This window comes from Pristis pectinata, chromosome 15 (genome assembly GCF_009764475.1).
Source record: "Pristis pectinata isolate sPriPec2 chromosome 15, sPriPec2.1.pri, whole genome shotgun sequence".
Taxonomy (NCBI): Eukaryota; Metazoa; Chordata; class Chondrichthyes; order Rhinopristiformes; family Pristidae; genus Pristis; species Pristis pectinata.
In genome coordinates, this window is record NC_067419.1 from 42,472,355 (window position 1) to 42,493,689 (window position 21,335).

Consider the following 21,335-nt stretch of genomic DNA (forward strand, 5'->3'; position numbering starts at 1 on the left):
GTCCCATTCTCCTGTAGTTAATAGTTACCAGCAAGCCCATCAACTCCCCCTGGAGTCTTCCATCCACCTACACCAGGGCCAATGTATAGTGGCCAAATAATTCACAACCTGCACAATGTGGGCTGAAACCAGAGCTCCCAAGGGGAAACCCACGTGGTCATAAGGAGAACGTGCAAACTCCATGGAGGGAGCACCACGGGTCAGGATTGAACAGGGTCACCGGAGCTATGAAACAGCAGCACTATCTACTGTGCTGCTGGTCCACTTAAGGTGGAAACTATTGAAATGGGTTGAGAGAGTCCTAGAGGGAGAGAGTACGGAAATGGGCCTTTTGGCTCATCGAGTCTGCACTGACTGTCACCCACCCATTTACGCTAATCCTGCATTAATCCCCTTTTTTTTTATTAGCATCATATAGTTATACAGCACTGAAACAGGCCCTTTGGCCCAACACGTCCATGCTGACCAAGTTGCCTACTTGAGCTAGTCTCATTTGCCTGCGTTTGGCCCATATCCCTCTAAACCTTTCCTATCCATGTAGCTGCCCAAATGCCTTTTAAATGTTGTAATTGTACCAATTCTTTCAATATTCTCATAAACTCTGTGTAAATTCTCTAACTCGCTTCCACGCCAGGGGCAGTTTACAGTGCCCAATTAACCTAGCAACCCGTGCATCTTTGGGATGTGGGAGTAATCAGAGAAAACCAAAGCGATCACAGGGAGAATGTGTAAACTCCACACAGAGAGCACCCGAGGTCAGGATTGAACCCGGGTCGCTGGTGCTAAGAGGTAGCAGCTCTGCCAACTGGCCTTCCTACAGATAAGAACATTTTTGATTGTGCATTGAACTAGTGGGACAGCTTGTAGTACGAAGTTGGTAAGTTCAAGGTTTTGTCAGGTCTATCAGTGAACTTGGCTGCAAATTAGAATGTTGTTCTATAATTAATTGATGCATTTTGGCATTGTTGCTGAGTCCAAACTTGAATGTTAATATTTACACTACTTAGCACATGTATGAAGATTGATGAGCTTCTCAATTTATGATTGGCAGGAAGTAATTCGAGATGTCCATGTGAAAGGAATCCTATATCAGGCAGTTGAGCAGGACATTGGTATGTATATAACTGATTGTGTTACTCTCATTTGATGGGTCTCATGGTAATATTTCAGATCCTCACCTTTGACTTGGAGGATCGAGAGTTGAAGTCTGCACCAGAGGCTTGAGTACAAAAATCTGGGCAGTGTGGTACTGAGGGACTGTTGCTCTGTCAGAAATGTTGTCTTTCAGGTGAGATGGAAATCTAAGGCCCACTCAGCATTGACACATGTGACATTCTTTAAGTCGCCATCAATTTATTGTCACTTGGCTTTCAATATAATTCCTGGGTTGACATCTAAAAGTAGTCAAGGTGTTGGTTGATTGTGGTTTGGATGTGGATTTTATTCTGGAGGAGAATATCAAAACAAATAGAGGCTATATAGCTTGCCTGGGTGCCTGCATAACTGTAAATTGCATGTACACTCTTACAGTGATCTCTCTTTTATAAGTGATTTGGATGAAGATGTGGAAGGGTGGGTTAGTAAGTTTGCTGATGATACAAAGGTTGGTGGCGTTGAATTTGAAGGCAGAATACAAGGTTAATGGCAGGATTCTTAGCAGTGTGGAGGAACAGGGAGATCTTGGGGTCCACATGCATAGATCCCTCAAGGTTTACACGCAGGTCGATAGGGTTGTTAAGAAGAAGTATGGAGTGTTGGCCTTCATTAGTCGGGGTATTGAGTTCAAGAGCTGCGAGGTGATGTTGCAGCTCTATAGAATTCTTGTCAGACCACATTTGGAGTATTGTGTTCAGTTCTGGTTGCCTCATTGTAGGAAGGATGTGGAAGCTTTAGAGAGGGTGCAGAGATTTACCAGGATGTTGCCTGGATCGGAGAGCATGTCTTATGAGGATAGGTTGAGCGAGCTAAGGCTTTTCTCTTTGGAGAGAAGGAGGATGAGAGGGGACTTAATGGAGGTGTACGAGATGATAAAAGGCATAGATCGAGTGGACAGTCAGAGACTTTTTCCCAGGGCGACAATGGTTAACACGAGGAGGTATAATTTTCAGGTGATTGGAGGAAGGTATAAGGGGGATGTCAGGGGCAAGTTTTTTTACACAGACAGTGGTGGGTGCATGGAACGCACTGCTGGCAGAGGTTGTGGCGGCAGATACATTAGGGACATTTAAGAGATAGACACATGAATGATAGAAAAATAAGGGCCTATGTGGGAGGGAAGGGTTAGATAGATCTTAGAGCAGGATAAAATGTCGGCACAACATTGTGGGCTGAAGGGCCTGTACTGTGCTGTAGTGTTCTATGTTCTTTTATGTCTTTCTTCTGGATCAAAACCAGTTACTGAAATAATTGGGCTGGCAATTAACCCCCATTATCCAGTTATAGGGTTAGTAAGCATACAGTGTCTTTTCCTGTTTGGGTTTTGATCCTGTGGCCCCTTAACCCCATTGCTTTGACTATTCAGGCTGTTTCTCTGGGCAATAATTGTCATACTAATCACTGTGCTCCTCTTTCAAAACTAAAACGTCTCTCGGGAAACAAAAGTACACCCGTCAGGCTAAATACCACCCAGCCAATCTACACTCAATCATGACCAAAATGGTGAAAATTGTCCTTACCAAATGGTGCCTGCTCACTTGGCACCAGATCACTGATGCCCAGGTTGTTTGGTTCTGGACCTCATCACAGACTTGATCTGAACATGGACCAAAGAGTTATGTTCAGAGGCGAGGTGCAATTGACTGCCCTTGACATCAAGGCAACATTTGATTGAATGTGGCATCAAGAAGCCCTGGCAAAACTGAATTCAATGGGAAAACGCTCCAAAAGTTGGAATCTCACTCTGCACAAAAGCAGGTGACTGTGGTTGTTGGGGTCAGTTATCACAGCGCCAGGATATCACTGCTGGTATTCCTCAAGGCCTTGTTGTAGACAGAACCATCTTCAACTGCATCGTCAATGACCTTCCATCTTAAGTGGGGATAATATGCGATAATTGGCAACCACTCTGCCCAAGAATTCAAGAAATTGCAGAGTTGTGAATGCAGCCCAGTCCATCACGCAACGAGTCCTGAGGAAGGGTCCTGACCTGAAACGTTGACCGCCTGCTTTTCTCCATGGATGTTCCCTGGCCTGCTGAGTTCCTCTAACATCATCTAGCTTCCAGCATCTGCAGTTCTTTGTTTCTCCCCTCCATTGATTCTGTCTACACTTCCCACTGCCTTTAGATTTCATCTAAAGTCAAGCAGTCAAAATGAAGCATTTTGTTTTTGTTTTATTTATATTTAGATTTTATTTTTGAATAAATTGAGTAAAGAATTTATTTTTGTTTCTCTTTCTCCTAATTCAGTCTAACTTCAGACTACAATCCCATCTCAGTAGTTTCATACTGGCTCAGTAGTGGTTGCTCTAATTCTCATATTGATCTGCCTGGGTGAAGTTGTTTGGTAAATGTTAAAATTCATCACAAATACTGCAATAAAACAAATCTTGCAATAGAGTGATCCAGGTAGTGAATTATCAAGAGACGCTTTATTAAGGCAATATTGATATATTAAGAATAAGTTTTAAATAATTTTCTGTACCTTTCAGTGTCCTATTCTTTTGCCCATTTTAATTATAGTTATTTAACTTTCTTTGTAGCTAATGTTCTTTATTTTAACTGATATTTTTCTGTCTTAATTGAAAACATTAAGTATTACAATCAGACTCCCATGGGGGGAGGAAGGGGATTGAAAACCAAGTCCAAAGACTATCTTATTAGCAAATTGTATTGTAGTGGTGTTAAGTATTGACAGTAATAGAATGGGTCAGCGTCGCTGAGAAGAGTTTGGCCTCTCCTCAGCATTCCCTGCATCCAACGACAATTGTATTGGGTATTGTTATTGATATTGGTTTATTATTGTCACTTGTACCGAGGTACAGTGAAAAACTTGTCTTGCATACCACTCGTACAGATCAATTCATTACACAGTGCATTGAGATAGTACAGGGTAAAAACAATAACAGAATACAGAGTAAAGTGTCACAGCTACAGGGAAGTGCATTGCAGGTAGACAATAAGGTGCAAGGTCATAACAAGGTAGATTGTGACGTCAAGAGTCCATCTCATTTTATAAGGGAACTGTTCAATAGTCTTATCACTGTGGGATAGAAGCTGTCCTTGAGCCTGGTGGTACGTGCCCTCAGGCTCCTGTATCTTCTGCCTGATGGGAGAGGAGAGAAGAGAGAATGACCCGGGTGGGTGGGGTCTTTGATTATGCTGGCTGCTTCACCAAGGCAGTAAGAGGCATAGACAGAGTCTGTGGAGGGGAGGCTGGTTTCTGTGATGCGCTGGGCTGTGTCCACAACTCTCTGTAGTTTCTTGCGGTCCTGGGTGAAGCAGTTGCCATACTGAGCCGCAATGCATCCAGGTAGGATGCTTTCTATGGTGCATCGATTAAAAATTGGTGAGTGTCAAAGGGGCTATGCCAAATTTCTTTAGCCTCCTGAGGAAGTAGAGGCACTGGTGAGCTTTCTTGGCTGTGGCATCTACATGATTTGACCAGGACAGGCTATTGGTGGTGTTCCCTCCTAGGAACTTAAAGCTCTTAACCCTCTTGACCTCCGCACTGTTGATGTACACCACCCCCTTTCCTGAAGTCAATGACCAGCTCTTTTGTTTTGTTGACATTGAGGTAAAGGTTGTTGTCATGACACCATGACACTAAGCTCTCTATCTCCTTCCTGTACCCCGACTCATCGCTGTTTGAGATATGGCCTACAATGGTGGTATCATCTGCAAACTTGTAGATGGAGTTAGAGCAGAATCTGGCCACACAGTCATGAGTGTATAGGGAGTAGAGTAGAGGGCTGAGGACGTAGCCTTGTGGGGCACCAGTGTTGAGAATAATCGTGCTGGAGGTATTGCTGCCTATCCTCACTGATTGCGGTCTGTTGGTCAGAAAGTCAAGGATCCAGTTACAGAGGGAGGTGTTGAGTCCTAGGTTTGGTGATGAGTTTGCTTGGGATTGTAGTATTGAAGACAGAGCTGTAGTCAATAAACAATAGTCTAAAGTAGGTGTCTTTACTGTCCAGATGCTCCAGAGCTGAGTGTAGGGCCAGGGCAATGGTGTGCGCTGTAGACCTGTTTCAGCGATAGGTGAATTGCATGAACATTCCTCTATTGTCTTCTCCTGCATAGTTTCAATGGTACAGAGTCAGAATGTCCCACACCCAATGATTGCCTTAAAATATCAGTTGAAGTTAAATTGTGAACAGGTTTTATTTCCTGAAGACTGGTTCTCATTTTAATTAGTACCTGCTATCCATAATTTCATAACTGCAGAGTAATCCCTAACATCTTGTACTTAAGCCGATTCAGAATGTCTAACTGGTCTTGACTTGAGTACCATTGTATTCTAACAAAGATGGGCGTGCACGCAGGTACTGTAACTGAAGACGATATGCAAGTTGTGTGCAGACTAACTATGTGGTGCCTTTCTTTTCCAATCAGAAAAATACATATCTCATGAGGAGAAAACAGGCGCTGTGTTGGGAAGATTGATCAACAGTGGCAAGAAACTTTTCCTCATTACAAACAGCCCTTTTAGCTTTGTGTGAGTAGGACTCTTGTTCTCATTACTAAATGAAAGTCATAATCTGTGCTGCAAATGAGCAAGCTAATGAATTGAGTATAAGAAGAAAAAATTGCATTGATCACGGCTGGAAGTTCTTGGGCACTGCTGAGTACTTCCAGTATTTTCTGGTGATATATTTTTGATGTATTTACCCTGCATGTGTTTCCTGTGCAACAGTGATAAAGGAATGCAGTACATAGTTGGCAAAGATTGGCGTGATCTATTTGATATCATCATTGTCCAAGCAGAGAAGCCAGCATTCTTCAATGACAAGCGAAGGTCAGTGCAATAAGATTGTTGAAGAGCAACCCCACTGCTACACTCTTTTGTTGGTATGGTGGAGAGTGGGTTAGAAAAGGGTTTAAATACACTCTTTAGTAAAACGTTTAAAAACTTGCATTGAAACTTCTTTTATTTCTCTGTAGACCATTCAGGAGAGCAAATCCAAAGGATAAACTGCACTGGGATAAAATAAGCAAACTGGAGAAAGGTCAAATCTATAAACAGGTAAAATTTTGCTCTCTGTTCCTTTTTGTTATCTTTTAACTGCACTAGACATGCGTGCTGTTCTATCTTAAAAGGATGAGGGTGTAATTTATTATCATAATGGGATCAAAGCAGTTTTAATCCAGGTTTTATGATAAATTATGGAAAGTGACTCGTATCTGTTAAAATTTGTCTCTATGATTTGTTTGATTTTATGTCACAAATAGTTGAAGCCGCTATTGTTTGTCAAAATTGATAACAAAGCCATTAATTTCTCTGTCAAAATGAAAGAGCTTACTGTGGAAATCCTGCCAAGCATTTGACAGTGTAGTGCTGCTCAGTCCATGATTATAACTGGTAGGGTTAAAGCTGGCCTTGCATACATGTTCTTTAAAAGAAACATGAAATTATTCCAATGAGAAGCCCAAATTTTTCAGTGCTATTTACTCCCAATAATTCAAATTGGGGTTTTCTCTTTGGTGTTAAAAATGTAATAATTAAGTAAATCAAATTAGCGAAAATAGATGATGCAGCAAATTGCCAATTAATTGCGTGAGAATGTATAATAACTGCAGTATTTGAACTAAATTCAGAACAGAGATGTGGAGAAATTTCTTTAGCCAGAGAGCGGTGAATCTGTGGAATTTGTTGCCACGGGCGACTGTGGAGGCAAAGTCATTGGGTGTACTTAAGGCAGAGATTGATAGGTATCTGAGTAGCCAGGGCATCAAAGGTTATGGTGAGAAGGCGGGGGAGTGGGGCTAAATGGGAGAATTGATCAGCTCATGATAGAATGGCAGAGCAGACTCGATGGGCCGAATGGCTGACTTCTGCTCCTTTGTCTTATGGTCTTAATTGATTTAGACTTAAATGTAGATTGTGTTTCATTAATAGAATTTTATAATCCCATTTTTTTTTAAATGTGGAAGTTTACTCATTTCAATGGGCTAATTTCTTATATGTGTCTCATTTTAATATTCATATAAAACAAGCACAAAGTAAACACAATACTCCTTGCATTTAATGCAAACTTTAACTAAAATATTTGGATCTTCCTGTCAACGCTAATTATTATACACTACACCAATAAAATTTTGTTTTTATTCTTTTGCTGAAAGCTATTTGCTTTAATTTCTCATCACCGGACCAAGTCTTGTGACCTGGGTTTTGAGAATTTGTTGTATTACTATTGAATAATATCGTGGTTGGTGAAAAAAGAAACCTTGTATATGTATGGCATTTTCTGTGACCTTGGGGATCTCCTAAAGTGCTTTGCAGTCAATGAAATGCTCCTTAAATGGTATTCAAAGCCAATATGCTGTCAGCAAGCTTCCACAAACAGACATGAAGTAAATAGAATTGCACAAATTTAAGCATGGAGGTATGCTGTTGGAGAGGTAACCTGAAAATCAAAATACTGCAGTTGCAGGGAATCCAAAGTAAAAGCAGAAAATGCTAGAGACACAACGGGTCAGGTAACATCTGTGAAGAGACAAACAGGGTTAATATTTCAGGTTTAAGACCTGTTTTTTAATGACCTGAAACGTTAACTCTTTCTCTATCCACAGATGCTGCCTGACCTGTTGAGTTTTTCCAGCATTTTCTATTATTATTATTTTATAATAATAGTCATATAAAACAAGCACAAAATAAACACAATACTTCTTGCATTAATGCAAACTTTAACTAAAATATTTGGAGGGGGGTAGGTTCAGAAGAGACGTGAGGGGTAAGTTTTTTTTACTCAAAGCGTGGTGGATGTCTGGAATGCATTGCCTAATAGGGTGATGGAGGCAAATTCATTGGGGGCTTTTAAGAGGGGCTTGGATGGGCACAATAATGAGAGGAAAATAGAGGGATATGGGCATTCTGTAGGTAGGAGGGATTAACTATGTCAGCGCAACATTGTGGGCTGAAGGGCCTGTTCTGTGCCGTACTGTTCTATGTTCTATATTTCTAGCATCTGCAGTTATTTGATTTTCCTTTCTAGTTTGCCAATTTCTTTCGGTGTGGAGGGGAGGGATTTGGCAAGCATGGGTCTTTGGATAGAACCACAGCATCTTAACAAATTGCTGGAGGAATTCTGCGGGTCAGGCAGCATCTGTAGAGGGAAGCGAACAGTCGACATTTCGGGTCCAGATGAAGGGTCTTGACCAGAAACGTCGACTGTCCATTTCCCTCCACAGCTGCTGCCTGACCCGCTGAGTTCCTCCAGCAGCTGTTTCTTGCTTCTGTTGGATCCGCAGGTTCTTTCAGGAGTCCAGGAATGAGTTGAAAACAACTTGGTGCTTCATAAAGTTTTATTGGAAAAGTTTAGTACTAAGAAACAGTCACAGAGCACATGGGACTGTCTTTACTACTAGGAGATGAGCCGAGACAAAAGGAACTACAGATAAGCTGGGGGGAAGAGAGCAAGAGCGTGATAGAGGCAAGAGAGAGATTAACAAAAGCGACACCTTTTATACCTGAGATAAGAGGTACTCCTTAGCTAACAATACTCCAATCTAAAAACCTATTGGATTCCTGTGGCAAAACCAACCAATGAGAAAACACATGTTCACCTGATGGATGAACCAATAAGCTAGGAAGCGGCCATTCCTTGTGCAGCCACTTGAGGTGTATTAAACACTATACATGTTTTAAAAAAAACTACTTAAAACAGTCAAATCCAACAATCCCTATTGCAGTATCTGCGGTCTCCTGTCTCTCCATAGCATTCTAATCTTGGAATTGCTTTTCACCTCCAGGGCAACTTGTATGAATTTTTGAAGCTCACTGGTTGGATTGGTTCGAAGGTGCTTTATTTTGGGGATCACATTTACAGTGATCTGGCAGTAAGTATGACCTTAAGATCACAGATCAAAATGTCCATGCACTGTGCAACATATAATGCTGTTTATGTCAGTGCTCATTCTACCTGCATTATCACATTCTGATGGGGTTGCGTTGTTATTGAAGAGAAGAATAAGGAAGAAGGTGCTAAGGGATGACACTTTAATTGCTGCAATGAGATACTTAGAAGGATCCAGGGGCACAGGTTTTAAATGATGGGTATCAGGAGGCTAAAGAAATTTGGCATGTCCCCTTTGACACTCACCAACTTCTATCGATGCACCATAGAAAGCATCCTATCTGGATGCATCACGGCTTGGTATGGCAACTGCTCTGCCCGGGACTGCAAGAAACTGCAGAGAGTTGTGGACACAGCCCAGCGCATCACGGAAACCAGCCTCCCCTCCGTGGACTCTGTCTTTACCTCTCGCTGACTTGGTGAAGCAGCCAGCATGATCAAAGACCCCACCCACCCAGGGCATTCTCTCTTTTCTTCCATCAGGCAGAAGATACAGGAGCCTGAGGGCACGTACCACCAGGCTTAAGGACAGGTTCTATCCCACTGTGATAAGACTATTGAACGGTTCCCTTATACGATGAGATGGACTCTGACCTTACAATCTACCTTGTGACCTTGCACCTTTATTGTCTACCTGCACTGCACTTCCTCTGTAGCTGTGACACTTTACTCTGTACTGTTATTGTTTTGACCTGTACTACGTCAATGCACTCTGTACTAACTCAATGTAACTGCACTGTGTAATGAATTGACCTGTACGATCGGTATGCAAGACTTGCACCTCGGTACAAGTGACTATAATAAACCAATACCAATAAAGGGGGAGATGAGGAAAGACTTCTTCTCATGGGGAGTGGTTATGAACTCACTGCTTGAGGTGGCGGTGGAAATGGGGTAAGTCAGGGAATTGGAATTGGAATTTCTCTGAGGGAAAATTTGCAGTCTGCAGGGAACAGGCAGAGGGCCATCAAGTTGACTTTATTGTGATATGCACAAGTACAGTGAGGTACAAGTATAATGAAAAACTTGACGCAGCAGCATAGGTGCATAGATGCAGACAACACACAGAACGTGTATAACTTGTGCATGATTTAAATTATACAAAGTGAAGAAAACAAAAAAAGTGTGCGAAACAAGACATTAGTGCAAAAAAAAACAATCGGAGACAAGTCCATAGTAGTGCAAGAGGTGGTCTGTAGTGTTCCGTTGTTGAGGTAGGGTTCTGCAGGTCTGTTCAAGAACCCAATGATTGTAGGAAAGTAGCTGTTCCTGAACCTGGTGCTGTGGGACCTCAGGCTTCTGTACTTCCTGCCCGACAGTAGCAGCGAGAAAAGGGCATGACCCAGCTGATGGGGATCCTTGATGATAGATGCTGCCTTCTTGAGACAGCTGCTCCTGTAGATGTTGTCAATGGTGGGGAGGGCTGTGCCCGTGATGGACTGGGCTGTGTTCACTGCTCTCTGCAGCTTCTTGCGTTCCTGTGCGTTGGAATTGCCGTCCCAGGCCATGATTACAACCAGTCAGGGTACTTTCAACAGTGTATCTGTAGAAGTTTGTTAGAGTATTTGGTGACATGCCAAATCTTCTTAAGCTTCTAAGAAATTAGAGGCTTGATGTACCTAATGGCCTCCTCCTGTGCCATTACGATTCTGCCACAGGTGTTGAGATATTGCATTGGCCTCTGATGTTATTTTTTTTCTGTGGATCTGATGGATTTATTCTTCAAAGCAAAAATTCTAAGTTAGTCCACTATCAGGATTCATTGTTCAAAAGATTCTGTGTGGTAATGTAAAGAATAAAACAGTCTGTGCACATATCTAATGTGATGTGCATCTGTAATCTAGACCAAAACAGGGTCTAGATTACAGATGCACATCGCATTAGATATGTTAAAAGCAAGTGAAAGAGGCCCCTCAGTAGTGCAATGGTCACTGTGCATCAGTCACTGATTTCATAGAAACACAAAGTCATTCAGCACAGAAACGGGCTCTTTGGCTGACTATCAAGTACCCATCGTCTTCTCTCTCGCCATCAAAGGATTTGACCTTGAAGCATGGGTGGAGGACAGGAGCGATTGTCCCTGAGCTGCGATCAGAGATTAAGACCATGAATACAGAAGAATACAGCCAGGTGGTTGTGTGGTTACAGGGTCTTACAGCACTGCTTGAACGTGTGCAGGTGAGTGTGTTCCATTTACACCAGGGAATGTAGAAGGATCAAATGATTGGTGGTAAGGTTATTAAGTGAGTGACTTCAACAAGTTATTAATGAATTTGACATAGTTATATGTTCAACATTCCATCAAAGGGTCCCTTTGACCCAGGAGAAGACCGGGAAATTAAAGCATAAATGCTCACAGATTAAAAATTAGTCCTTCAACCTTCAATCCTGTCATCAGTTGAATTGAAAATCACTTTTGATAAACAGTGGTCTTGATAATAGTTTACAATCTTTTAAGTTTCAAGGCCATTTTTAAAACTGTAGGATGAAAACCAGAGTGCATCTTATGTATTCTACCTCTGGCCCTGATGTTGGACATCGTTTGAAGTCACTGCTTGAAATGTTGCTGGAAGTTAAGTCAGAAGTCTTGTAGTACCCCAGCTGTGTGAATAATGACTGAAGGAGCCTGGCTTGCTGACCTTCGAGATAACTGACTCGAGCTGGTTAAATGTGTTTGGTTAACCAGTGCCTTTTTAAAATATTGTTTTAGGTTTATGAAGATGCAGAGTCCCGGATGGTGCTACAAGAATGGATAGGAGAGAGGAACCAATTGAGGTGAGTGTGCAGTACTGCTGTATGAGTGGGTAAACCCATTGTACAGAGACCAGTTGAGGTGGCTAGCCCTGTCGTCACATACAACAGCCCCACCAAGTAACTGATTGTAAACTTTCTGTTGTATAAGAATTAGGTATGAAAACCTATAATTTTTGCAATATTACTTCCTCACAATCTACCTTGCACTTTATTGTCTGCCTGCACTTCTTCTGTGGCTGTGACACTTTACTCTGCATTCTGTATTGTTTTACCTTGTACTACCTCAATGCACTGCGTAATGAATTGATCTGTATGAATGGTATGCAAGACAAGTTTTTCAATGTATCTCGGTACAAGTGGCAATAGTAAACCAATTCCAATTTCCAATGGTCTGTCCTTGATGTTCCAGATTCTTTCCCCATCAATGATGTAGTAGTAATCCCAAAAACCTTTTCTCCTCATCTGACTGAAGATACCACTTATGAAGGCTTTGACTTCACATTCATAGGGATGTGTTGTGGCTGTAATGACTGTCCATTTGGCCAATTAAGACAGATGAGCAGCCAGGTTCAGCATACTGCGTGGCATGTTACAGTTTGGCACTATCCTGTCCTCATTTCTTCCCCGTCCGACCCGTCTCCCTCACTCATTCTCCAGCCTCACTCGGCCCTCTTCCTGTGGCATCACAGCTCCAGACGTGGGCAGGAGGACTGAGTTCCAGCAAGAACATGAGAGACGTTGCCCTTAACATCAAGGCTGCATTTGACCAGGGAGGCTTTGGGAGACACCCGAGATTCTAGATGCTGGAATCTGGAGCAACAAACAATCTGCTGGAGGAACTCAGCGGGTCGAGCAGCATCTGTGGGGTGGGAAGGGAGGAATTGTCGACGGTTCGGGTCGAAACCCTGTATCAGGAGTCACACTTGGTCACGTGCTGCCTTGGCGGCAGGTCAAGCTCAAAGGGAGAAAGTTCATCACCGACTGGTGTTGGACCCAGCACGAGGAGAGGTGGTTGTGATTTTTGATGGACATCAGTGTCCTTGGCCCAACCACTTTCAGTTGTTTCATCGATGATTATCCTTCAGTACCAAGTAAGGATGTTTGTTGGCAGGCACTATAGCATAGCGGTTAGTGTAACGCTATTACAGTGCCAGCGACCCAGGTTCAATTCCGGCCGCTGTCTGTAAGGAGTTTGTATGTTCTCCCCGTGTCTGCGTGGTTTATTTACTCTGGTTTATAGAACATTACAGTGCAGAACAGGCCCTTCAGCCCACAATGTTGTGCCGGCATACTATTCCCTCCTACCTACAGAATGCCCATATCCTTCTATTTTCCTCTCATTCATGAGCCCATCCAAGCCCCTCTTAAAAGCCCCCAATGAATTTGCCTCCACCACCCTATCAGGCAACACATCCCAGGCATCCACCACTCTGAGTAAAGAAAACGTACCCCTCATGTCTGTTCTGAACCTACCCCCTCTCACCTTTATTGCATGTCCTCTGGTGTTGGATCGCTCAATAATGGGAAAAAGCTTGTCCACCCCATCTATGCTCCTTACTTCCTCCCACATTCCAAAGACGTACGGGTTAGGAAGTTGTGGGCGTGCTATGTTGGCGCTGGAAGCGTGGCGACACTTGCGGGCTGCCCCCAGAAAAACCCTGTGCAAAAGATGCACTTCACTGTGTGTTTCGATGTACATGTCACTAATAAAATATCTTATCTCATAATCTCCAGCTCCATTCACAGTTGCTCAGATAATAAAGCAGCCCATGTCCACAGTTTTACCAAAATGAGGGCCACATTTAAGCTCATAAGTAGAGCTAATTAAGTGCCAGACATTGACGATCCCAAACCATCTATGTTGAAAGGCCTTACTTTAGTTGTATCTACCACCATCAACAGCCCGGGGGGGTCACCATTGACCGCAAACCTTCTGGACCAAAGTATGAGTTTGTTGTCATGTGCACAAGTACATGTATGGACAGGTGCAATGATAAACTTACTTGCAGCAGCATCACAGGCACATAGCATCAGATAAGCAGCATTCACAAGGAAAACAAATTAAGCATAATTTATACTTTTTTTTCACAAGGAAGTACACAATTAGAACAAAAAAAAGTCCATTTTAGTGCAAAGGGATCAAGTGGTCATAGTGTTGCTAAACTGTAGTGATTAGGGTTGTGCCGGTTGGTTCAAGAACTGAATGGTTGAAGGGAAGTAGCTGTTTTTGAACCTGATGGTGTGGGACTTCAGGCTTCTGTACCTCCTGCCCGATGGTAGCTGTGAGAAGATGGCATGGCTCGGATGGTGGGAGTCTTTGATGATGGATGTTGCCTTCTTGAGGTAGCGCCTCCTGTAGATACTACATTAGTATCATGGCCACATCCTATGTTATGTGCCGCGCTCCCATGCAGAGTTGAGGCTCATGTTTACCCGTGTTCCAGCTACTGACCGCTTCTTTGCTATTCCAGGGAACTGACCAAGACCATCTTCAACCCCCAGTTTGGGAGCATTTTCCGAACTCACCACAACCCCACCTACTTCTCACGACGGCTCTCGCGCTTTGCTGACATATACATGGCGTCCTTGAGTTGCATCTTGAACTACAACCTGCACAACACGTTCTACCCTCGGAGGACGCCACTGCAGCACGAAGCTGCCCTCTGGACAGACCTGTGTGGAAACGTGCCCAGAAGCCCAGAAGTCGAAGGGATGGCTCAGATTAAGTGATGTGGTGGAAAGCACATTTAACCAGCGTGTACCTGTCAGTCTAGTGGCAACTCAGAGCTTTGCTTTAATCATTTTATAAGTTGTTATTTATGAACTCCAGTGAACTGAAACGGAGTGCGCTGGGAGCATGTTCAAATAAGCTTTCCCCATGGTGAAGCTGGAAAGTTAGCATTGTTACCATTCATTTTCCTGCTCAGCTTCTCTCTGGATTGAGTTGCTTGGGTAACCAGTTGGGTACCCAAGCTTGGGTAACAGTATCCTTTCCCTGTCTGAGCTCCAGACAGGATTTGAATAACAATGTTTTTGTCTTGAGAGACCTTCTAACCCTCAATGTTTGCTGGTCTGACTTGGAGTTTAAATGGACAAAGTTGGCTGGTGGCCTTTTCATGAGAGAGGATAAGAAAGATTAGTATTTATAAGAGAATGTGATCTGGAACAGTCATCTCTCCCATTCTGCTGGAGTTATTCAGAGGAAAGATCAGTAAAGGTTCATGTTGTTGTGGACTCCACACCAGACCACCTCCTGTACTGAACGTTAGTTTTAGGTATGAGCATGGAGCTGTATATAGCGGCCAACTTGAGGCCAGGTCACTCGCAATATTCACTTTCAATATTAACATGATGTATCTCCAAAATGTACCCTGCCCTGAGTTTTGCAGTCTCTTTTTGAAAGAAGTTTAGCTTAAAAAAAAGTGCTAGCCACATACAGGTAGATGTGCTGCTGGCAATTAGTTCGTCAAATGTCGTTTTTTGCCAATCCTAGTTTACTAGCCAGTACCGATTGAGTTAGTCTTGTTTACCTGTGTCTGTAAGCTTTGTGTAATATTGTTGGCTGGACCTGTTACATATGTTGTAGGTTATTTTTAGTAAAGAATTGGGGATAATTTTCAGTATGTTTGTTTTTAAAAAAAAACATAAAACAAGAGTTTGCATTTGAGAAGTTGACGAAGCCAATCACTGAGAGAACTGATTGGGGAAGTGATGGTGAAGCCAGGTTTTGAAGTAGTTTCTAAAAGGTGAGAAGGGTTGTTGTGAAGTGAAGAGGAGGAAGGAAGGAGTTGGGAAGGAGCGAGAGGATGGTCACATAATGTCAGAGTGTAGGTTGAAAACAAAACATTTGTATCTTTATGTTAGACAGAGGGAGACTGGTTGTCCTTTGTGTTAATGGTTGTGAAATATCCCACAAATTTTCTATCATTAATCCTTATTCAACGTACCATGTAAGGTACTTAGAGGGCCCTAGCAGAATATGCCAATTTTCCCTACTGTGTTAAATAATCACATTCCCAATTCTCTCTTGGGTAAATTTTATTTTGCTTCAGAAGTTCACCATGAAGCACGGTGGCACAGCTAGTCAGCTGCTGCCTCACAGTTCCGGTGACCTGGGTTCAATCCTGACCTCCAGTCCTGTCTGTGTGGAGTTTGCACGTTCTCCCTGTACTCGATGATCAGCACAGACTCAGTGGGCTGAAGGATCTGTTTCCTTGCTGTATGCCTCTGTGACCTTGTGGCTTTCCCCCCTGTTGCTGGGGTTTCCATTACACCCCGTAAGGTTGTTAGGTCACTAATCCCCTTATGTGTAGGTGTGTGGTAGAATCCACAGGGAATCGACGGAAATGTGAGGAGATTAAAATGGGATTATTGTGAATGGGTGTTTAATGGTCAGTGTGGACTCAGTGGGCTGATGAGTCTGTTACCGTCCTCCATGACGCTAAGCAAAACTTAGGCACAGGTTGACTCCCTTAGTACTTAACAGCTAGTTTGTTCCTACAATGTTGAATTTATCTCTTTCTTGCCAAGTTCTATGAATTGCTCAGTGTTCCTTCAGAATTGCACATTCTTTGGTTCGTTACATGCTATACAAGGAGTGATATTGAACTGGGGAAAGTTTCAAAATGTGACGGCAGTATTAACATCCCGAACCGTGGTCGAGACTAAACTCCGTTCAATCTGATTTGTTACAGTTTCATTGCGTCAAATGGTGCTGGAGTAGCCCACTTGGTCCATCATGTCTGTGCTGGCCCTCTGAGAAGGTGATTCCTGTAGTCCACTCCTGCCCCCTCCTCACAATCTGCAAATTCTAACACTTCAAGTGTTTATCTGACTCCTTCTTTGAAAATTATGTTTGGCTCAGTTTCCACAGCTCTTTCAGTCAATATGTGTCAAGTAATAACAAAAAAATTTTGTTTCGAATAAATCTCCTCATCTCTCTGGTTCTTTTGCCAAAGGGGTTGATGGGGTCAGTAGCAATCTGGCTCTGCTCATCAACCTTCCTTCTAGGGAAACCTTCCTGCCATCGGCGTACCTTACAGTCTCAAACATCTCTTGGATTTCCCTTTAACCTTCTCTGCTTGAAGAAAACAACCTCATCTTCTCCAGTCTGCTTGCATCCATGCCAAAAATCCACCCATACGTGAGCAGTATGGTAGCGCAGCTGGTAGAGCTGCTACTTCACAGCTCCAGAGACCCGGGTTCAATCCTGACCTCCCATGCTGTCTGTGTGGAGTTTGCACGTTCTCCCTGTGGTCTTATGAGTATCTCCCCAAGCAATCCAGTTTCATTCATCATCCCAAAGACATGCAGGTTGGTAGGTTAATTGGCCAGTGTAAATTTCCCCTTGTTTGTAGATGAGTGGTAGAATCTGGGGGGAGTTCAAAAAAATATGTTGGGAGAATAAAATGGGGAATTAGTGTAAATGGATGGCTAATGGGTTGGCATAGATTCTATGGGCCAAAAGGCCTGTTTCTATGCTCTATGACTGTATGACATCCATCTCCCAAACCTGTGGGGTGACTGTTCTTTCTAGCAGCCTTGGTTGCACATTCTTGAACATTGAATTGGGAACGTTTTGTCCTTGATTTCCACAAAGGTGGTTTTCCACATTAGCAGCACTATGTAAACACAAGTTATTTCTGTGGTACTAGCAGATGTATCTTATAGAGGTGTATAAAATCATGAGGGGCAGAGATAGGGTGAATGCACTCAGTCTTTTTCCCAGGGTTGGGGAATCAAGAACTAGAGGGCAGAGGTTTAAGGTGAAAGGGGAGAGATTTAATAGGAACCTGAGGGGCAACTTTTTCACCCAGAGTGTGGTCCGTATGTGGAATGAGCTGCCAGAGGAAGTGTTTGAGGCAGGAACATTAACAACGTTTAAAAGGGACAGGTACATGGATAGGAAACGTTTAGAGGGATATGAGCCAAACGTGGGCAAATGGGACTAGCTTAGCTTGGTCGGCATGGACCAGTTGGGCCAAAGGGCCTGTTTCCATGCTGTATGACTCTACGTATCTTCCCCTCCCCTTTCAGTACTCTGCAGGGACTGTTCCCTCTTGGTTGAGACTTCGGTCCCAACCAATTCCCAATCCCCTTCCCATGGTTCCTTCACATTACAACCACTGGAGCTGTTACACGTGCCATTTTATCCCCTGCTTCCCCACGACTTAAGGGCCCAAACACTCCTCGCAGGAGAAGAAGCCATTTACTTGTACTTCTAGTTTAGTTTACTACATTTCCTGCTTGTGATGTGGTCTCCACTCTATTGGGGAGGTTAGCCACAGATTGGGGTGAGTGGGCATGTCAAAGTCAACCTGCGCTCTGTAATAAATCAGACAACAGCAGAACCAAAGAACTTATGATCAATGCTTTATTAGTGTTACGCTAGCGGGAGTGAGGGATACAGAGAAAGAGTAAACAGTGTAACCGGAGTTCTGTTCTGATCCCACTCAAATTTGCCTCGGTTAGTGTGTATCTTTACACCCACTTTCGTGGGAAAGCTTGGTGGGAAGTTGCACTCACTACAGTAATTGCTTACAGCAAGCTTTAGCAAAACAGGATCTGTCTAAAATAACCATGTCTTTCTTATTCACACCTGGAGTTCACTTCAGCCACAACTATAATCAGCCCATGGCTGAGGTAATTCTTTACCATGGGAAGAAGCTGACAATGAGAAGCATATCATTAACCCCTACATTGCCAGTCATTAACCCTTGCACTCCCAGCTATCTTTTACAGGCAGGCACGGTAGTGTAGCAGTTAGCATAACACTATTACAGCACCAGCGACTTGGGTTCAATACTGGCCACTGTCTGTAAGGAGTTTGTACGTTCTCCCCGTGTCTGTGTGGGTTTCCCCCGGGTGCTCGGGTTTCCTCCCACATTCCAAAGATGCACTGGTTAGGAAGTTGTGGGCGTGTTATGTTGGTGCCGGAAGCATAGAAAGTGCTCTCTCTCTAAACTTTCTTTGAGTTCTGTCTGCTGCTTGGCATCTTAAAACCTGTTTTATTTTAACTTTTGCAACTTCTGATGAGTTAATTCTGATTCTCCACTGAGTATGTTCACCATTTGTGACTTATTTCCTATTTCCCCCACCTGGGGTATTATTTTGGAGTTATTTCTGTTCCTCTTTCCCTGCCTTCCAGGAGCTGGGCTGGATCGTAGTTTGCATTAGGATCATTCCACCCAGGAGAGAAAAAATTTCATTCCATTCATTCAGGCAGGATCTGAACCAACTGCCCTGGGGGCTTCAGCTGATTATGTTGGCCAGGCTTTTGATATTGCCATTACTTCTCTGAAAGGGTTAAAGTCTAGCAGAGCAGTAAGCAGCGAAGGGACTGGAGTGTTAATGAGAAATAATATTTACTTAGTTTGGATTACATTAAAACTGATAATCCACAATCCAACTGTTTGGAAATCCTAGTGGATCATAGGCAATGTTTCCTGTGTTCCCATAAAGCTCACCGGGGCCCCTGTTCTCGACCTCCCCAAAACTCACTGCAGCCCCAGTTCCTCTGCTCCCCTTAAACTTACTGAAGTTCCTGTTCCTGAAACTCCCGAGGTCCCCAGTTCCTGCACACCCTTTCAATGTACTGGGTTCATCTGGAAATTGTACTATAATACTGTGCGTTATCTTTTTAAAAAAAGTGATTTTAAAGTGTATTAATAGGTTTAACATAGAACAACATGGAACATAGAACAGTACAGCACAGGAACAGGCCCTTCAGCCCACGATGTTGTGTTGATATAATTAAACTAGTAATTAAAAGCCTAACTAAACTAATACCTTCTGACTACACAACGTCCATATCCCTCAGTTCTCTGCACACTCGTGCCTAAGAACCTCTTAAATGCCTTTATCATATTTGCCTCTGCTACTACCCCTGGCAGCGCATTCCAGGCACCCACCGTTTCCTGTGTCTTAAAAAAAAATTGCCCAAACGTCTCCTTTGAACTTGCCCTCTTTCTCCTTAAATGCATGCCCTCTAGTATTAGACATTTTGACCCTGGGGAAAACGATACCGGCAGTCTATTCTACCTCTGCCTCTCATAATCTTAAACCTCTATCAGGTCTCCCCTCAGCCTCTGCTGATCCAGAGAAAACAACCCAAGTTTGTCCAACCTCTCCTTTATAGCACATGTCCTCTAATCCAGGCAGCGTCCTGGTAAGCCTCTTCTGTGCCCTCTCTAAAGCCTCCACATCCTTGTACGTGGTTTGTGTTGTTTTTATAAACTGGATATTATTGTTACATTATTGTGTTGGATTGGAGCAGTTCAAACCAACTGGAGGTACGTGGGTGTTTGGACTGGAGAGCTGTCGGAAACCCATGCCCTCAATGGGACCATTTGACTAGCCGATAAGCTCCGTCTATTATACTGGATAGTGAATTATGAAAACAATGCTGGATGTGTGACAGTGAGATGTGTGTAAGCTCAAAAAAGAATCTACTTGTGATCTTTGGGCATTGCAGGACACTAATATTTATTAAATATTCACTAGTCTGAAATTTGTCCACAGAGCTTCTCATTTCCAATTGAATTGGAAAAACTTTTGATAAAAGTGGTCTTAATAGTTCTATTATTGTCATTGGGTTAATTGCATATTTAGAGATTGGGTATGCAAATGAGAGATGCATTTTTAACTGTGTTCTAGAATTCTAATTCTGGTGTTTCTATATTGTAAGATGAAGATCCACATGGAAATACTAACTTTGACTTTTTAATTATTGATCTTAAATGTTTGCAGTGGTTTAGGAGTACTTTATGGAAAAGGTTGTTTTTAAGTTTTGAATTGATAAATGAAACTTCTTCGACTTAGTGCTAAAAATATCTTTTTATCTTAAGGGGAATTTTATCTTGCAAGGTTTTAAAGCATAGGCCACTCAATGATGCTCAAGAAGCATTAAAGATGCATTGTGTTCCTTTTTTTCTGTGGACTATAACAGTGCTTCTCTATACAGGTGAATTTATGATGTGTTCTATTCTGTATTTCCCTGCACAAGAAATTGCAGAGAATGGTTGCATTGGTGGAAATGCATGTAAGCAAATGCAATTTCAAAGTTTTGCTGATCTTGCCTTTAAAAGGTCATTTAAATTTCAAAACCTGGTAGTTGGCAGTTTGGTCATTGCCCTATAATGTAAGATTTAAGAATATCTTCGAAGTATTGCTTTGTTGTAAACTGCCACTAATAAAAGAGAGGTATGAGGATTTGGTGTGTTTGATATCTTTTTAAAGTCCACTTGAGAGCATTTATTATTAGTGGTTTCTAAAGCGCCACTTCCAGCAACTTTCACATTTGGAAATTGTCCTTGGAAACTGACTCCTTGCTAAAGATGGATTGAATAAAGAGGAGACTTGTTATTCCTGCCTGTAACCTTCTCGTGTATTAACTGGCATTTGTATTCTGTCCAGTATTCCCTCCACAGCTGTTGATGTGTTTAATAGAAAGAGAATAGCAACCATTCTTCCTTTGCCAGCCACCCTTTACTTGCTGTGTGCACTTGCTTCTGTCCAACACACTGACGACCCAGTATTTAAAAGAAAACTTCAGTAACATTTCCAGAACA

General features: G+C 42.7%; 1 protein-coding gene across 1 annotated transcript in view; it reads left to right on the plus strand.

The window, feature by feature from the left end:
• The window catches only part of nt5dc3 (5'-nucleotidase domain containing 3), a 47,653-nt gene extending 26,677 nt beyond the window's left edge, over positions 1 to 20,976 (plus strand). The window contains exons 7-14 of the mRNA XM_052030380.1: positions 1,052 to 1,112; positions 5,552 to 5,654; positions 5,853 to 5,954; positions 6,101 to 6,182; positions 8,909 to 8,995; positions 11,050 to 11,190; positions 11,723 to 11,787; positions 14,238 to 20,976. Coding sequence (XP_051886340.1) covers positions 1,052 to 1,112; positions 5,552 to 5,654; positions 5,853 to 5,954; positions 6,101 to 6,182; positions 8,909 to 8,995; positions 11,050 to 11,190; positions 11,723 to 11,787; positions 14,238 to 14,496 — 900 coding nt within the window. The 3' untranslated portion in view covers positions 14,497 to 20,976. The remainder of the gene's footprint in view (positions 1 to 1,051; positions 1,113 to 5,551; positions 5,655 to 5,852; positions 5,955 to 6,100; positions 6,183 to 8,908; positions 8,996 to 11,049; positions 11,191 to 11,722; positions 11,788 to 14,237) is intronic.
• The last annotated feature ends 359 nt before the right edge of the window (positions 20,977 to 21,335 follow it).